This window comes from Myotis yumanensis, unplaced genomic scaffold, assembly GCF_028538775.1.
Source record: "Myotis yumanensis isolate MYYU_CA2020_CCGP unplaced genomic scaffold, mMyoYum1.0.hap1 SCAF_7, whole genome shotgun sequence".
Lineage (NCBI taxonomy): Eukaryota > Metazoa > Chordata > Mammalia > Chiroptera > Vespertilionidae > Myotis > Myotis yumanensis.
In genome coordinates this window covers 34,084,579-34,100,295 of record NW_027223758.1, presented here as the reverse complement: position 1 = coordinate 34,100,295, position 15,717 = coordinate 34,084,579, and the positions used below count along the sequence as shown (strand labels likewise).

General features: G+C 54.8%; 1 protein-coding gene across 5 annotated transcripts in view; it reads left to right on the top strand.

The window, feature by feature from the left end:
- Nucleotides 1–12,441, top strand: part of NOL4L (nucleolar protein 4 like) — a 126,945-nt gene extending 114,504 nt beyond the window's left edge. For all 5 annotated transcript variants that reach the window (XM_070420133.1, XM_070420135.1, XM_070420136.1 and 2 more), the window contains 6 exons: nt 1,232–1,509; nt 3,477–3,662; nt 3,737–3,928; nt 4,200–4,322; nt 4,645–4,846; nt 8,036–12,441. In XM_070420133.1, the coding sequence (XP_070276234.1) occupies nt 1,232–1,509; nt 3,477–3,662; nt 3,737–3,928; nt 4,200–4,322; nt 4,645–4,846; nt 8,036–8,256 (1,202 nt within the window). In that variant the 3' untranslated portion in view covers nt 8,257–12,441. The remainder of the gene's footprint in view (nt 1–1,231; nt 1,510–3,476; nt 3,663–3,736; nt 3,929–4,199; nt 4,323–4,644; nt 4,847–8,035) is intronic.
- Nucleotides 12,442–15,717: the final 3,276 nt, after the last annotated feature.

Here is a 15,717-nt window from a genome sequence, read left to right as displayed (position 1 = left end):
CCCAGGGACCTGCGGCAGCTGAGGGGGAGGAGGCCTGTCCCATCCCCCTCTGCCCAGGGACCCGGCTGCTTGACTGGCAGTCCGGCCCCGCCCCCTGGCAGCAGGGAGGCCAGTGATTGGTTGAGGCTCTAGAGCCACTCAGTCGCCATGGGGACGCTCTGGAGGCGCTGGTGCGCCCAGCACTGAAGACTAAATCTTCATAATCTGCCGGGTGGAAGGGTGGGGGTGGGGTCCTGCGCTGCGCGACCCTGGCCTTAGAGAAGGGGTGGCCTGGGATACGGTCAGGGTTCCCTGTGGCCGCCCCTCCTCCACCCGTTCTGGGTGCAGGTGCAGAGTCGCACGGGCACCACCGAGAACCACATGGTACTCACCTGACACTGACCTGGGAGTTCGAGTTAGTACCCCTGGCCTCTGCTGTCTCAGCAGATCAGCAGGAGGCTGGGCTGGGCTGGGCGTGGCAGAGGGGCCTGGAGTCTATCTGAAAACGTCTAGCCCACCAGTTCAAGTGTGTCCTCCAGGATGGGCAATTCTGTCTCTCCGCAGCAGGGGGCGCCCTCGACAGAGCTTTATTAGGCTGTCACCTCATGAAAGCTGGGATGGCCCACTGAGGTGCAGGGCATGCAGACCCTGTACCCTGCAGCACTGTCTCCGTGTCCAAGGTCACTGCACCATGGACAGAGGGCAGATCTGGGGGCCCCTGGGTCTGTGTGCCTAGGCGGCCAGGATTGCGCTGGGCCTGCTTGCAGGAGGGAGCTGGGAGGTTACAATGGAAGGAAAAATTCAAGGGCCTGCTATAAGGAGGAGGTCCTGTGGGGAAAGGGTGTGAAGGGGCAAGGTTGTGGTGAGCTGGGGAAAGCGGGGTGGGGGGGGGGGGGGGGAGGCACTGGCCAGACTCCAAGCAGCCTCTGGGGTGACCAAGGACCTCTGGTAGGCAGCAGACCAGTCAGACCTGAGGTCATAGCCACTCACTCCCAAGCCCTCGAAGCTGGGCCTCCCATGAGCCTGGACGTGGTGTTTAAAGTTCATGGCAGAGGGAGCCTGCCCCCACCTCTGGCCAGGTTAGCCTCTTGGAATATCTAAAGGGACAGCAGGGCTCGCTTCCTGCCCAGGGATGCTTGGCACAGGGCAAGTCCTCCCTGTGGCTGTTGTGCCCATGGTACCCTGGGGGGAAAGGGTCTTAAGGGATAGTAGGTACTGGGGTGGAGCCTCACACCCAGGCCTCTTGTTTCAGACGACTCCTCCTCCGAGAGTGGCAGCGGCAATGGCTCCTCCACCTTGAACCCATCCACTTCGAGCAGCACGCAGGGCGACCCTGCCTTCCCCGAGATGAATGGCAACGGCGCTGTGGCCCCCATGGACTTCACGGCCGCAGCTGAGGACCAACCCATCAACCTGTGTGATAAGCTCCCGCCAGGCACGTCCCTCGGCACGCCCTCCTACCCCTCGGACAGCTGCGGCACAGATGGACTGCGGAGCCGTGTCAAGTACGGGGTGAAGACCACCCCTGAGGTGTGTGGGGCTGTGGGCCCACCTGAGCCTGGACACCTCAGGGTGTGCAAGGCTAAAGTGAAATTGTATGTGCCCAGAGTTGATGCCAAGTCAGGGTGGTGGCCAGGGTGCCTTTCTGAGGAGGCTCTGGTATGGGGGAACCACACTGTGTGACCCCAGCAAGGCCCTCATTTCTCTGAGCCTGCGTCCCCGTCTTAGAGGAGTGGTGGGTGATGTGTCCCCTTCCACCCACATGACAGAGTCTGCTTTGAATAACAGCACAAGTGCCACCTCCAGCAGAGTCCCAAGGCCTCACGTTTCCGGCTACTCTGCAGGCCCCTCCCCGGTGTTACAGACGGTACGGGAAAAGGGCGAGGTCTTTGTGTGTGGCCAAGGGGTGTAGAGGTGGGAAACTCCATAGGCCAGGCTGCAGGGTAGGCAGGACAGGTGCTCCCACCATCTGGTACTCCCCCCATACTTTTTTAAAAATTGATTTCAAAGAGGAAGGGAGAGAAACATCCTGCACGCCCCTAGTGGGGACTGAGCCCACAACCCGGGTATTGCCCTGACTAGGAATTGAACTGGCCACCCCTGACAACACCCAACCAACCGAGCCACACCTGCCAGGATACTGCCCCACTGGTGCTGTGTCTGACCTCTTTGACTGGGACTACGGGAAAGGCATAGCTGCTGTCCCCGGTGAGCAAAGAGCTGGAGAGGGAGAGTTTGTCCCCAAGCCTCAGGCCACAGGTATGGACCCAGGAAGATGACAGCATGAGTGCCACCAACAGCTCGTATCTTAAGTTTCCTGCCTCCTCTGACCCTGCCAGAGGATTGGCTAAGGAGCAGTTTGGGACGTGACTTGCACAAGTCTTTTGACTCCATTGCAAGTCTGGCATGAGCCAGTGGCAGGCCAGAGGACCTGGGTGTTGCTGTCCCCTTTCAAGTCTATGTATGGATCAAGAGATGGGCACAAGGCCAGCGGTTCCGGAGAGGCCAAGCCTGTGGGATTGGTCACAGGGAGGCCTGGTGGTGTCCATTTTCTTCATTTGTCAACAAGAGCTGTGACCCCTGCCAGACCACCCTGTGGCCATATCGCGGGGTCTGACCTGTAGCTATTTGTTTCCTGGGCCCAACGACCTGCTAGATGCCCACCTCCTGGAGGACAGGGACAGCGCTAGTCAGGATCCCAGTAAGTGAAGTCAGTACTCGCCAGAGATGCAGACTTCCTGAAAGGCAACGACAGTGTCCTCAGGTGGGCCCTGAGCTGCAGAGGGGGACACGGTGGGAAGCTGGGAGGAGAGGGGAGTGCGTTCCGACGGGGGTGGTGCTGTATTCAGGCGAACGCCCCTCCCCTCCCCGTGTGCGACACCTGGTTGCCTTCCCCCTTTTATCCTCTCAGCGGCTCGGTGTCTTCCTCGCAGAAAGGGGGGGTGGCAGACAGGAGGACCCCCGCCAGGAGCTCTGGGAATGCACTTTGCCTAATGGACCTGTCGCCTTGGCTGGTTCCCTCTCCCAGCCCATCTGTTCCTCCTCCCCAGCAGACAGCACACGGCTGCTTCTGTGACAGCTCGGTTATCACCTCAGGGTTGCAGCCCCTTGGGGGTTGGGGAGAAAACTCCAAAGCAGAACAGATCTGGCACAACCGGAAGAGGCTGGCTGTTGGTGGGAACCCTCTCTGTGTCTGCCTTTCCCTCACAACATGGCTGGTCATGGTGTGGACTCTTGCTGAGTAAACCACTAACACCCTCCACTCAGTGCCCGGGGACGCCAGGCCTTGCGTAAACTGTTGTAGGCAGTCCTCCCTGCAGCCGCCAGGAGGGGGCAGTGTGGCTGTCCCCATTCCACAGGTGAAGGGGAGGGTGACTTGCTCAGGGCCTTGCAGCTTTGGCTCATGAGCAGGGGGTGTGTTGGTACCCAGTTCCTAAGCTCACCGAGGCCTGTCGGAGACCATGGAGGGCCTGCCTGACTGCCCCCTCCTCTCTCAGTCCCCCCCCTACAGCTCAGGGAGCTACGATTCCATCAAGACCGAGGTCAGTGGCTGCCCCGAGGACCTGACTGTGGGCCGAGCTCCCACAGCAGATGACGACGACGACGACCACGATGACCACGAGGACAATGACAAGATGAACGACTCCGAGGGCATGGACCCTGAGCGCCTCAAGGCCTTCAACGTGAGCACCGGGTCGGCCCGGCGGGCGGGGCCGCAGCCAGGGCCAGCCCTCCCCACCGCCTGTCTCTCCCACAGATGTTTGTGCGTCTCTTTGTGGACGAGAACCTGGACCGCATGGTGCCCATCTCCAAGCAGCCCAAGGAGAAGATCCAGGCCATCATCGAATCCTGCAGCCGGCAGTTCCCCGAGTTCCAAGAGCGGGCCCGCAAGCGCATTCGCACGTACCTCAAGTCCTGCCGGCGCATGAAGAAGAACGGCATGGAGATGGTGAGCCCTCCCAGCCCAGCCCCCCACTCACCTCCAGCTACCCTCCGGGATGGCTGGGCGTCCCCTTGGCCAGACACTTTACCCATCATCCTCCCAATGTCCCAGGAGCCGCATCATGATCCCTGTTTCACAGCGTGGGGAGCTGAGGTCCCTAAAGAGGCCCCGCTCCATAGATAACGGCCCTGAAGCCTGACCCCGGCCCTCCACCAACACCTCTAGGGCAGGGTCTCTGTGTGGGCCCAACACTGCCCTGTTCCCATTCTGCCTGCAGACCAGACCCACACCTCCCCACCTGACCTCAGCCATGGCCGAGAACATCCTGGCAGCTGCCTGTGAGAGCGAGACGAGAAAAGCAGCCAAAAGGATGCGCCTGGAGATCTACCAGTCCTCGCAGGTACTGCTCGCTGCCGCCACTGTCGGGGTTGCTTCCGGGCGGGCGGACATCAGTCATTCCAAAGACATTGGGGCCCCCAGTGCAGAGGGACCAGGTGGACCTACCAAGAAGGCAGCAGTGATGGAGTGGGATGGAGAGAGCTTGGGCACCCAGGCCCTGCAGACCCAGGAGGGCATCTGGGCTTCATCCCGAGGGCCCTGCGTGAGACGACCAGGGATGGGAACAGTCCTGCAGGACACAGCACTGTGTCTCAGAAACTCTTCATCCACCCCGTCCGGCTTGCTGCCCCTCTGGTTCCTCAGTATCTCCCTCCCCCCTGCAGGACGAGCCCATAGCCCTGGACAAGCAGCACTCCCGGGACTCTGCAGCCATCACCCACTCCACCTACTCACTGCCAGCCTCCTCCTACTCCCAGGACCCCGTGTATGTCAATGGCGGCCTCAACTACAGTTACCGCGGTTACGGGGCCTTGGGCAGCAACCTGCAGCCCCCTGCCTCCCTGCAAACAGGAAATCACAGTAATGGTGAGTGAAGGAGGCTACGGCCTCGAGAAGGGGTAAAAGTAACTCCTTCATGGCTCAGGGACCCTTCCCATCTCATCATCTTAGCCAGTCCCTCGATAGGAAAGCAAGGAAAACTTCAACTGATTCAAACAAAAACCCTCCCCCCTCCCCTCCCCTCTCCAAGGAGGTGTGCTTTGTTCATTGCACTGTGGGCCTCTCTGCCCCACCCCCCTCATGGCCCCTGTGAGCTGAGCACTGTAGTCTATCCAGCCAAGACCCTGCTCTTTATCGAGTGGAATCCTCTCCACACCCCCATTTTACCTCCCTGACCAAGGCTCAGTGAGATGGTGGAGCAGGACTTGGTGCAGGCCTGGCCCCATTCACTTGTAGCCTCAGCTCTGGACCTTACTTGTGAGGCGAAGGTGCTTACCCTCCGATGCAGGGCCCAGCCCAGGGCCGTGAGTCCCTAGGCGCTCCCCTATAACTCTTCCCAGGCGACTCTGAGGCCGCCTAGCCCTAGACCAGTGTTGGAGAAATATCCTTGAAAAGGTAGAAACCTCCCCATGGAGTTAAGTGCTCCCGAGTGGGACCTGGAGCGGAGAACTCAGGCCCATGCCCACTGAGGCCAGGTGGGGGTGTGGCAGGGAGATAGCAGGTCCCACTGGGGGAGAACAGCCTGGGGTGATCTCTGTACTGATAGGTTTTAAGCAAAGGAGGCTGTGAATTGTACTCTGTCTGCCCCCGTGATATCTGAACAGGAGGGCAGAAGCAGTATGCACTGGGGGGCGGGGGGAGGGGGGGCGGGGCGGGCACCGGGCTGGGGATGACACCAAGATGCTGCCTGAGGAATAGTTGGAGGAAGGTGCCAACCACAGGCCAGGGAACCCTGGTTCTAGGTCTTGGCCAAAGAAGCCTGAGAATTCCTCTCAAACTCTTGGCTGCAGAAGGGCCCAGGGTGTTCCTAGTCAGTGATGGAGGGAACTGGCCCCTGCTGATCGCAGAGAGCCAGGCACCCTGCACTCACCTTGACCCCCAACCCCCCAGGAAGTATATGCAGGTTCCTGGAAGATTCCTGCCTGGGCTTAACTCCTCATCCCTTCCTAATGCTCTTAACCTAAAAACAAGAGGCTGCCCGGCCCTAATCCCTGAGCCTGAGGGGTGGAAGCTGTCCAGGTGGGCTGCTTTCCTTCCAGAAAGAAGGGCTAGCTGACAGGTCCCAGGACAGGGAGGCTAGAACCCCACGTCCCTCCCAGGCAGCAGGCGATGGTGATGAGCCTCCACCTGGCACCACGAGGCATGGCCTGTCTCAGGGCTGCAGCTGTCAGGCTGCTCCTGCTCGTAAGAGCACTGGCCTGCTGACTCCCTGTCCTGCTCTCACCCGCAGGGGCCCCCCTGAGCCTCAGCCTCCTGTCTGTGGGCACCCTGGTTCCGTGGAGGCGGCTGGCAAGATCACTGAGACAGAGATCTGCTCATTTACCTCCTTGCCAGTGGGCACTGGGCTTGAGTCAGTTGGAAAGCAACCAGCAACAGCATGGCTGTAGGGCTCCCAGTCCCACTCCCTCCCAGTGCAGCCTCTAAATGGCAGCTGGGCCGCTGGGTTGGGCAGCCATACAAGTGGCTCAGAGCTCCTTACTTTGCTCATTAGGTTGTCATCTGGAGATGCAAATCAGCTTAGACAGACGTGGGCTCTGCCTGCTCGCCTGGCAACCTGAGCGTCTTCCTGTAACCAGAGCCCGAGAGCAGATAGCTCCGATCAGATGGGCTGCAGGAAACGGACTTTCTCCTCTCGGGGCTGTAGCTAAAGCCCAGGAGAGATGAAGGACAGCCCTGAACATGGGTGAAGAGGACAAGACTTGGGGATGGAGGGAGGAAGGAGGAAGCCCAGGGCCAGCTCACCACCTGTGCAGGCGGTTCCAGCCTCCCTCTGCCATCCCCAGGCATTGTCTGGAGGGACTGGGAGCTGCCCCAGAGGGAACCAAACAACCCCTGTCACTCTGAGTCCAGCCCCTGCCACGTCCAGGAGACCCCAGAGGCACCCCTGCTCCCACCTGGCCTCTCATTTAGCCACCAACAGGGGAGTCGGCCGCCTGCTTGGCTGCTGTTTCCAGCAAGTCACAACCCCACTCCTTCCTGGTTTCATTTTAACAGACTTAACTGTTCCCTTGACTCACAATTCCAAGGATATTCCTAGCAAGTCAGTTCCTAGAGCCTGCTTCCCTATGTCCGTGTTCTCAAGGGAGAAAATAACCTCATGTGACACACTGTCCCATCTTAGACTCCAGCTTCCTTCCCCATTTGGAGTCTGCACCAGCTCCTTTTAGCAGCAGTCTAGTTTCCATCATTTCTCCCAAGGCGTTACTTCTGGTCTAGATGTCTCCATACAAGAGCTTGTCCATCTCTCTCTATAGCAGCATAAAAGCTGCCACTGTAAATGCCATAACGAGTGAAACCGCCACAAGAACCTACGGGGTGGGGTGGGGGGTGGCTGATCATCGAGAGCCTCACACACCGTGGAGATGACCTCTGCACAGGGCGGTGGGGAGGGAACGGGGCACTGGCCTAGTTGGGTCAGAGAAGGCTCCATAAGGAAGCCCCAGCTTCCAGATCCTCACTTCTTGGATCTTTTCTTACCTAACACCTCAAAAGAATGCTTTTCCAATTCCAGGAGCGTCCATGTCTCCCGAGAGCCCATTCAGAAAGCCTGGCACCTGTCTGAAAGCTCTTTCCCAGGGGCCTGTGCAGGCTGCGCATTCACAGGCCAGGCTCAGCCCCCAGCTGCCTCCTCATACTGCAGACAGGGAACCAAGGCTCAGGGAAGCTACTGTACAGCCTTGGAGTGGAAGGGCAGGCCGAGCCCAGGCTTGCCTGTTTTAAAGCCAGTGGCCCACCCTGTAGAGCTGCTTGGAAAAGGTGGAGAGGAAACAGGGCCAGTGGGCCCCCCAACATACACCCCGAGTATATTTCAGAAGCTGTCAGACTCCCTCTTTCCTGCAAAGGGGAGGTGATTTCTCCAGATAGCACTTCTGGGTCCTGTCCTGACCATTCTAACCCTCACACATCCATCCCACAACTATCAAGATAGACAAAGGCCTCAGGCCCCCAAGTGCCTGGTCCACAGCAGGCCCCCAGGACAACGAAAAGGATGGCAGCACCTCCCAGGTGCCCTGCAAGGTGTCCACTCCTTCTCACCCTCCCTCTCCCTCCCCACAGGGCCCACGGACCTCAGCATGAAAGGCGGGGCCTCCACCACCTCCACCACGCCCACCCCCACACCCTCCAGCAACAGCACCAGCAGGACCATGCCCACCGCCCAGCTCAGCCCTACGGAGATCAGTGCTGTGCGGCAGCTCATCGCTGGCTACCGAGAGTCTGCCGCCTTCCTGCTGCGCTCGGCGGACGAACTGGAAAACCTCATTTTACAGCAGAACTGACCCAGCGGCACCTGGAGTGCACTACCCTCGGGAATGAGGCTGTCCCGCCCGACCCAGCTTCCTGCCTCACCAGTTGGTACATTTTGTTTTTTGCAAGAGGTGGGATCCGAGAGCTGTTTCTAGCCACACTCCAAGCACCTGAGACTTTGGGCACAAGGACACTTTTTTTTTGGAATCTCACCACACAGGTGCTCTGACCTGCTTGGAAGAGGCCAATGGGGCAGCTTTGGAAGGGCTGGGCTCCCCTGACAGGGCGCTGGGGCCACAGCTCTAGTTAGATCATCTTCGTGGACCCTGATGTTAGAATCCCACTCCCAGATAATTACCTTTCAAGTCTTAGGTGAGCAGAATTGCATATTTATTGAGAAAAACAAAGTGGACCCTTTCTTCCTCTCCCCTTAGTAATTTATTTTTTTGAAAATGGATTCTTTTGTGTTTGTACAGATTGCCAGTCTGTGTCTGTCTGATCGGAAGGATGTCTCCCTGTGCCCTAACATTCCATATCACTACACTGGCGCGGGTGGGGCCGCAGGGCGGGGCGGCGGTGGGCAGGCGCCAGGGCTGTCCCTCTGAGTGCCCAGCACCACCAAGCAGGAGGACCTCACCCACACCCACTGCAAAGCAAAGACAAACACACGCCCCCCTCCCCCCATCTCACAGAAGCCCCAGCCATGGCCACCTGTATTCTACCTCACACTCCAGCGGGGGCTTTTTCCAGGATGTGCCCGAGCCTGCTCTGAATGGCTGTCTCCCAACTCCCCCACACAGGGTGTGTGCCTGGGGTGTAAGCCCAGCCCTCCCGGCTGCACGACAGGATGGAGACTGGGAGACGGGAGGCCGGTCAGCAGAGTCCCGGCCCTCACCCTGCCCAGGGAGTTGAGTTACACTCCCCGCACAGACCCAGGCCCTCAGGCCCTTGCTGGGAAGACCCTGTTTCCTCAGGGTGAGCCTCTAGGTGTCAGGCAGCCACTGGCCAGGAGAGGCAGCTGGGCGCCCCTGGACTGGCTTGGCTCCCGTCCCCGGCCCCCGTGGTGGAAATTAAGGGACCATCATGCACCGGAGTAGCCAATTGGGTTCTAAGACCAGCCCTTCTGGTGGGACCAGTCCTGGAAGAAACCTCTCATCCCTGGAGTGTGAAAGGGGCAACAAGGAAAGGCTGGCCTGGTTTCCCTCCTCCCGATAGGCACTTCCTCTTGCTCAGTGCAATACCTACCAGTGCTGCTAAACCAGGGATTCGCCCAGACCTCAGCAGGCCCCCGGGCCTCTCCATGCAACACTCCGTAGCCATGACCGCAGCCTCCGCTGCCGCCCCTGCCCAGAGCTGGCAGAAGCCCTCTGTTGCCTTTCCTCCCTCAGAGCAAAGAGGCCCCAGGGAGCCAGGGCCGAGTGGACCCTGGGACGGCCACTGAGAGCCACCTGACCCCAGAGTAGGTATCCCTTCTCAAACCAGCTTCTCCGCAGCCAGCTGCCTCCTGGCACTGTGGCAGACCCCCCCTCAGGAGGGGCGGGGAGGGCGCTCCGGTATGGGTGTCCCACCCTGTGCTGACTCCCAGCCCCTAGAGGCTGGGGTGGTCTTTTATCTCTCAAGTGGCCTCCAACACCCCATCCCACCACACCACCTCTGCCTTGCATCTGACCCATCCCCAGGCCTCTGGTCGGGCCAGGACACCCGAGACTCCCCCTTAGCACAGCACAAACTCCAGTGCCCACGGCCTCTCCCATACCCAGCCATCCGCACAGCCATCCTCCACCTGCTCAGTACACTCCCTGACGTTTTAATTTGTGTAAATATTTATTTTTGTGTGTGAACAATATTACAAAGTAATCAGTAGATCTTTTGCAAAATGTTACCCCAGGCAATTTGTGAAATCTTAATGTTAAAAACTGGCAGAGACAATCGCCGCCTTAGAATTCTTGGTATCAATTGCTTAACATGTCATTTCTCCTCCCAGAGGCAGTACCCAAGCCAGGCATGAACGGTTTGCTTTTCTTAACAGCCAGGAGTGAGAAGGACTGGGGAAGGGGCTCCTGTGCCACCACACACGGAATTAGACCTAAAGATCACATAAGCTACAGTTTGAAGTCGCGTTTTTCCGAGTTTAGGCTGCCCTAACTGATCACCTTCAGCCGACCTAATGCTGCGGTAAGAGTGGAAGTTCCGTGTGTTAAAGAGAAAGGAAAGGGACGCCAGTGGCACTGGTCCCGGGATCTCCCAGTGGCTCCCCCAGGGCGGGTCTGAGGTGGGGTCCTTCCCACTGAAGTTGCGCCAGAAGCCCTGGAGATGGCAGCATCAGGAGTGAGTCACTATGTGAAACAGGATCCCATTAGCTAGTTCAGTCAGGGAACTTGTTCGGTTTGGCTTTTGTTTTAAAAGATGCAGCTTCAACCCAGTCCCTCTCCTCCTGACTTGGAGAGTACCTGAGAGCTGGTTCTGCTGAACCTCGCTCCCACTGCACCCCCCTCCCCCCAATCACCCCAGGGACAGCCTTCTCCCGAAGCCCTGCCCCAGAACCATTTAAAATCCTTATGGAGGGGAGGCCTCGGTACAAATTAGTCATCTGGGATCCAAAATTTAAAAGATAATGTGAGTAGAACACACCAATTCCAGAGTCTTTGCAGGGGCCTGATCCTGAGAGGAGAGAAGGGCAGAATCCAGAGAATAGGGATTGGTCTTAGACCAGAAAGAGTGTGGCGCACCTGAAACTCATTTACCCTCACCACTCCGACGAATGGACAGTGCACATCCGAGGGCAGCAATGCGGGGGCGGGAAGGGGGGATCAGGCAGGGGGCTCAGAGGGTTTTAGAGAATTTCAAACAGGTGGAACCCAGCCATCCCTATTCCCAAGGGCCACTTACGACTCCAGGGGTGGTTACAGGATTAACTACCAGTTCATTTTCAAAATGCTGCTTTGAACTCAGAGGGTTGATACATTTAATTTGTAATTTTTTGTAAAACTTTTTACAAGATAGTAAAGTATTTCACCAGAATACCAGTTTCAATCCGTCCATGGTCTGATTTTTATATAATTTAGTGGTGCTTTAGAAACTTTGTTTTTGTTGTTTCTGGGCTAAACAGCTCAATCCTTTTTCGCCTGTATCTACCTAAGACCAATGTGAACCTTTGTATTTTTGCTCCTAATTTTGGACTCAGTGAAAGTGTACTGTTTACATGTACAGATGCCCCAGTCCCTGTGTGTTCTGCAAGACTCGCTCTTGAGGAGGAAGGTGCACCTCACTAAGCTCATCTGCTTAGCAAAGCCACAAAACAAAAACCTCTCACTTTTTACCTGTTTCCACCTAAAAACAAAAACAAAAAAACCTACAACACACAGAACTCGGATTTACTGAAAAACACTTCTCTAAGCTCAGAAAAATCTCTGTGCAAGTAGATGGCCCGCGTGTGTCTGTATGTGGTCCATGTAGAAGCAGGGTCGGGACAGACCTCCCACGCCATTGGTGGGTGACTGCACGGGCAGGTGAGCAGTGAAGCAGGACTTGGCTGCAAAGTGGTGAGTGGAGATAGTTCTCCCAGCAGCCTGGGGTGGGCAGGTTGTCCTCAGTCCTCTGGCATCACTCAGACAGGTTCTGGGAGAGCGCGAGTTCCCTACCTGGGCGAGGCTTTAAGAGTCTCCAGTGCAGATGGGATGAGCTTGTCTTCAAGGTTCCCCTGGAGGCATCACCTCTGGCGAGGGGCAGAGGGCTCCAGACGATAAGCATATGGCACTTAAGGCAAACAGTGGATGGCACCAACTTTTAAAGGTGACTCTTTATTACTTAATCAGTGGCTTCACCTCTAAATTATATTTTTACAGATATGCACCTATGCAACTTAACGTGGCTCTTCTAAGCAGGTGAGAACTTCCTCTTCAATGCTCTATAAAAATTCTTTGTGTTCTGTATAGTGAGTTTTTCCAGTAAATGTGGCTCAATATTTTAATTCTTAGACTGTGTCTTCTCTATGTGATGCAACTAAATTCTGTTTTGTTTGTGGAATGACTAGCACAGGCCAACTCCCTCTCCCCTCACTTAACAAAAGACCAATGAGCTGTTAATCGAGCTGTTTCTCCATGGTATTACTTGCTAAATGCACTGATTTCATAAGTATGTGGAATCCTTTTTCTTTTGAATCTGTATATCATATATAAGACTGAATCTACTTAATAAACACTGAATAACAAACTGAATGTGTTCTTTCCACTTGTCCTCTTCAACAGTCACACTGCCAGCTAGACCTCTTCCAAACCTAGATGGGCACTGAAACACCTTTCCACTAGTAGATTCCACCTTTGCCCGGCCCAGCAGCGAGCACACGGAAGGTCCTTGGTAAATGTGTCATGCCCTTCGGCACCTAGCCTGCTAGAAAGGGAAGGAAATGCATCTTCCCTGGTGCTTGCCAAGCGCCTGTGGGCACCATGTTGAAACCTCACCGTGACCTTCCCAGAGAGGCGCCCTTGCCTCCACTTGCAGATGAGTCAGCAGGGGCGCACTGGGGGCTACCTCACCTAAATTCAGCCAGTGGCCAAGCCAGGTCTGAACTCAACTGTTTGCTTGTAAACCGTGCCCATCCCACTCCCCAGTTTGCAGCTCTTCAACCATCAGAACCAAAGCTTGGGAAACAGGAAATGCCATCCCTGGTCCTGAATCTTCACTACTTGACATTCCACTCGACCCCTAACCCCAGATCCTGCTTTGAAGGCAACAAAAAGGCTGCTTTTTCCAAAGACGTCTACTTGTACACTTACTTTTTTCATCCTATACATTATCATTTAGGTTAAACTTTAAAGGAAAACTTATAGGAATATGGGTAGGAACAAAACTGGTTGTCATGATTTTAAAAACAAATTTGACCGAGTTAAATGCATGAACATGTTTTACTGTTAAAATTGTGCCTGTCACACAATATGGAAGTTGTTTTCAAAACATTTATTTTTCGTCACGGCAGAATAATCTTTTTAAAATAGAAATTCTGTGCAACTGCCAAATACATAAAATAAAAAGAGAGGAGCCAATCGTTTGAACACCCCAGGAGTGCACTTTGGGGCTAAGATTCAGACCAATAGTAGTAAGAACAGCCGAAGCAGGGAACCTCTCAGCACCCTATCTTTCCACGCGCACATGGGGACCATGGGCAGCAAATCCTCAGTACTACCATGAAAAGGTCTGTCCTACTGAATCCACTGCTGCTGAGAATCACCAAGGGACCACACACCCCAACAACAGGACAACATCTACAGAATCCAGACCAGCCACACACAACCACACTGGTCGACCGGGACAGCACTTACCTCAGATAAGCCACAGCTCCGAGGGAGCACTGGTATCCTGGGATGAAGCCACAGCTCCGCGGGAGCACTGGTATCCTGGGACCAGAGAAGGTGCTGGAGGACAGAGAGGCACTGCTGGATCCCCAGCTGGCTTCTTTAATGGAACTCCCCACCACGGCTGTCAACAATGTCCAGGACATCAAATGGGAATGCCCCTTAGAGCAGGGAAAGCAGATACACAGTGACCAAACAGGGATCCTCACTCCACTCTGTGGACAGGGAAGACATGCATGCACTACAGGGAAGGAAACCTGGAGCAACACTGGTTCACCTAACTCACTGACCTCTTGCTGGCCATTTACCCAAATTATACAAAAGAAAGGAAGAGAACTCCGTTTTGAGAGTACAAAACTGGTGTGGTTGCAAACGTCACAAAGGCTGGTAAACTTAGGAAACCAGTGTACACAACAGAAGTGGCAATGGTTTTATTTTCAATTCTGACCTTTTAGAGATCTGAATTTAGATTGTGTTTCATGACGTCGTACAGTAAATAAATTCCAGTTCCCAGAAATGCTAGCTAAATCCTATCATACATAAATATACCATCATAGCCCAAACTAGGTAAAGGGAACATCTTCAAGTCCTGGTTTCTGGCTCACTTCAAGAAATATTAAAAACAAAGATCTTTCATTTGTAGAGCCCGGATACATGGAGACAATTATAATGGGACTTCACTTAAAGCAGCATAACAAACCTTGACAAGTAAAAAAAATTTAAGTACTTTAAAATGTACTACGGAAGGTTAGTAGTTACTGAAACTTAAGTCATCTCTCCCCTCCTTGATCTTTTGAATAAACTCAGATTAGGTTTATCATCAGTCAGAGGCTCTTAAATGAGAGGCCCCAGATGCCTAAGGAGCTCTTGCACCCTGAAACAGTGCACACAACTTACAGCTCAGTGTGAACGCACATTCCTGGAGAGAGGGCCCAGACCTTCCATCAGGCTTCCATCGTGTTCCCATAAAGGCCAAGAGCCACTGCACTGACAGCTTTTTGTTACTCTCCTTTAAAAAAAATTTTTTTTTATTGATTTCAGAGAGGAAAGGAGGAGATAGATAAATCAATGAAGAGAATCATTGATCGGCTGCCTCCTGCACGCCTCCTATTGGGGATGGAGCCTGAAACCCAGGCCAGGAATCCAATCATGACTTGGTTTATGGGTCAATGCTTAACCACTGAACCACAAAGGCCAGGCTCTCCTTTTTCTTATACAGCTTCTGTCTACACCTTTTGGTAGAGACGTTCATTCCAGGCTTTCAAATTGATCCATAGAGCCCTAGCTGGTTTGGCTCAGTGGATAGAGTGTCAACCTGCAGACTAAAGGGTCCCGGGTTCAATTCCGGTCAAGGGCACATGCCCAGGTTGTGGGCTCAATCCTCAGTGGGGGGTGTGCTGGAGGCAGCCGATCAATGATTCTCTCTCATCAGTGATGTCTCTCTCTCTTCCTCTCTGAAATCAATAAAAATACATAAAAAAAATAAAATCAACGAATTGATCCATAGAGATGAGAGGAAGCATTAGGCACTATCGTTTGGTTTCAACTACTAACCAGTTAACTGCCACATGTCCAAATCAAAAACCATCCCCACACACCACGGTATATTGAATTTGATTGCATCTATAGACACTAATGGCGTACAAAGTGTAAATCTCTAAGGTCATAAAGCCCACCTTGTCACTTTAAACGGTGCCCATACAGGAGGACAACACAGCCTGTGCCTCCTCCTCTCAGGGCACAGGGCAGGCAGATGCTTGGCCCCTAAAGCCCCTGATGCAGGAGGGCTACTCTATGAAGCACACACACCCCTCAGGCAGGGTCTTTCTAAAGAGCAGGTTGGACATAAAGCTAATGACACCTCAAAAAGGCCACTGAGGTTTTCATATTCTGAAACATCAGGTTTCCTTGTCCTCTGAAGGAAACGTCTCCACTACCAACCACTCCATCTCTAAACACGGTGCTGTGTATTCAACGACAGCATGAGGCCACGAGCCAGATGTCCACTCACAGGCCCGCGCCTCCACAGCTCCCCTCTGGGGTGAGGGTCAAGCAAGAGCCATATAGATCCTATTATAAATTCATGTAGTGATTGCCTGGCTTGGTGCATTTAACCGTCTGGAGTACTTACTATGTGCCAGG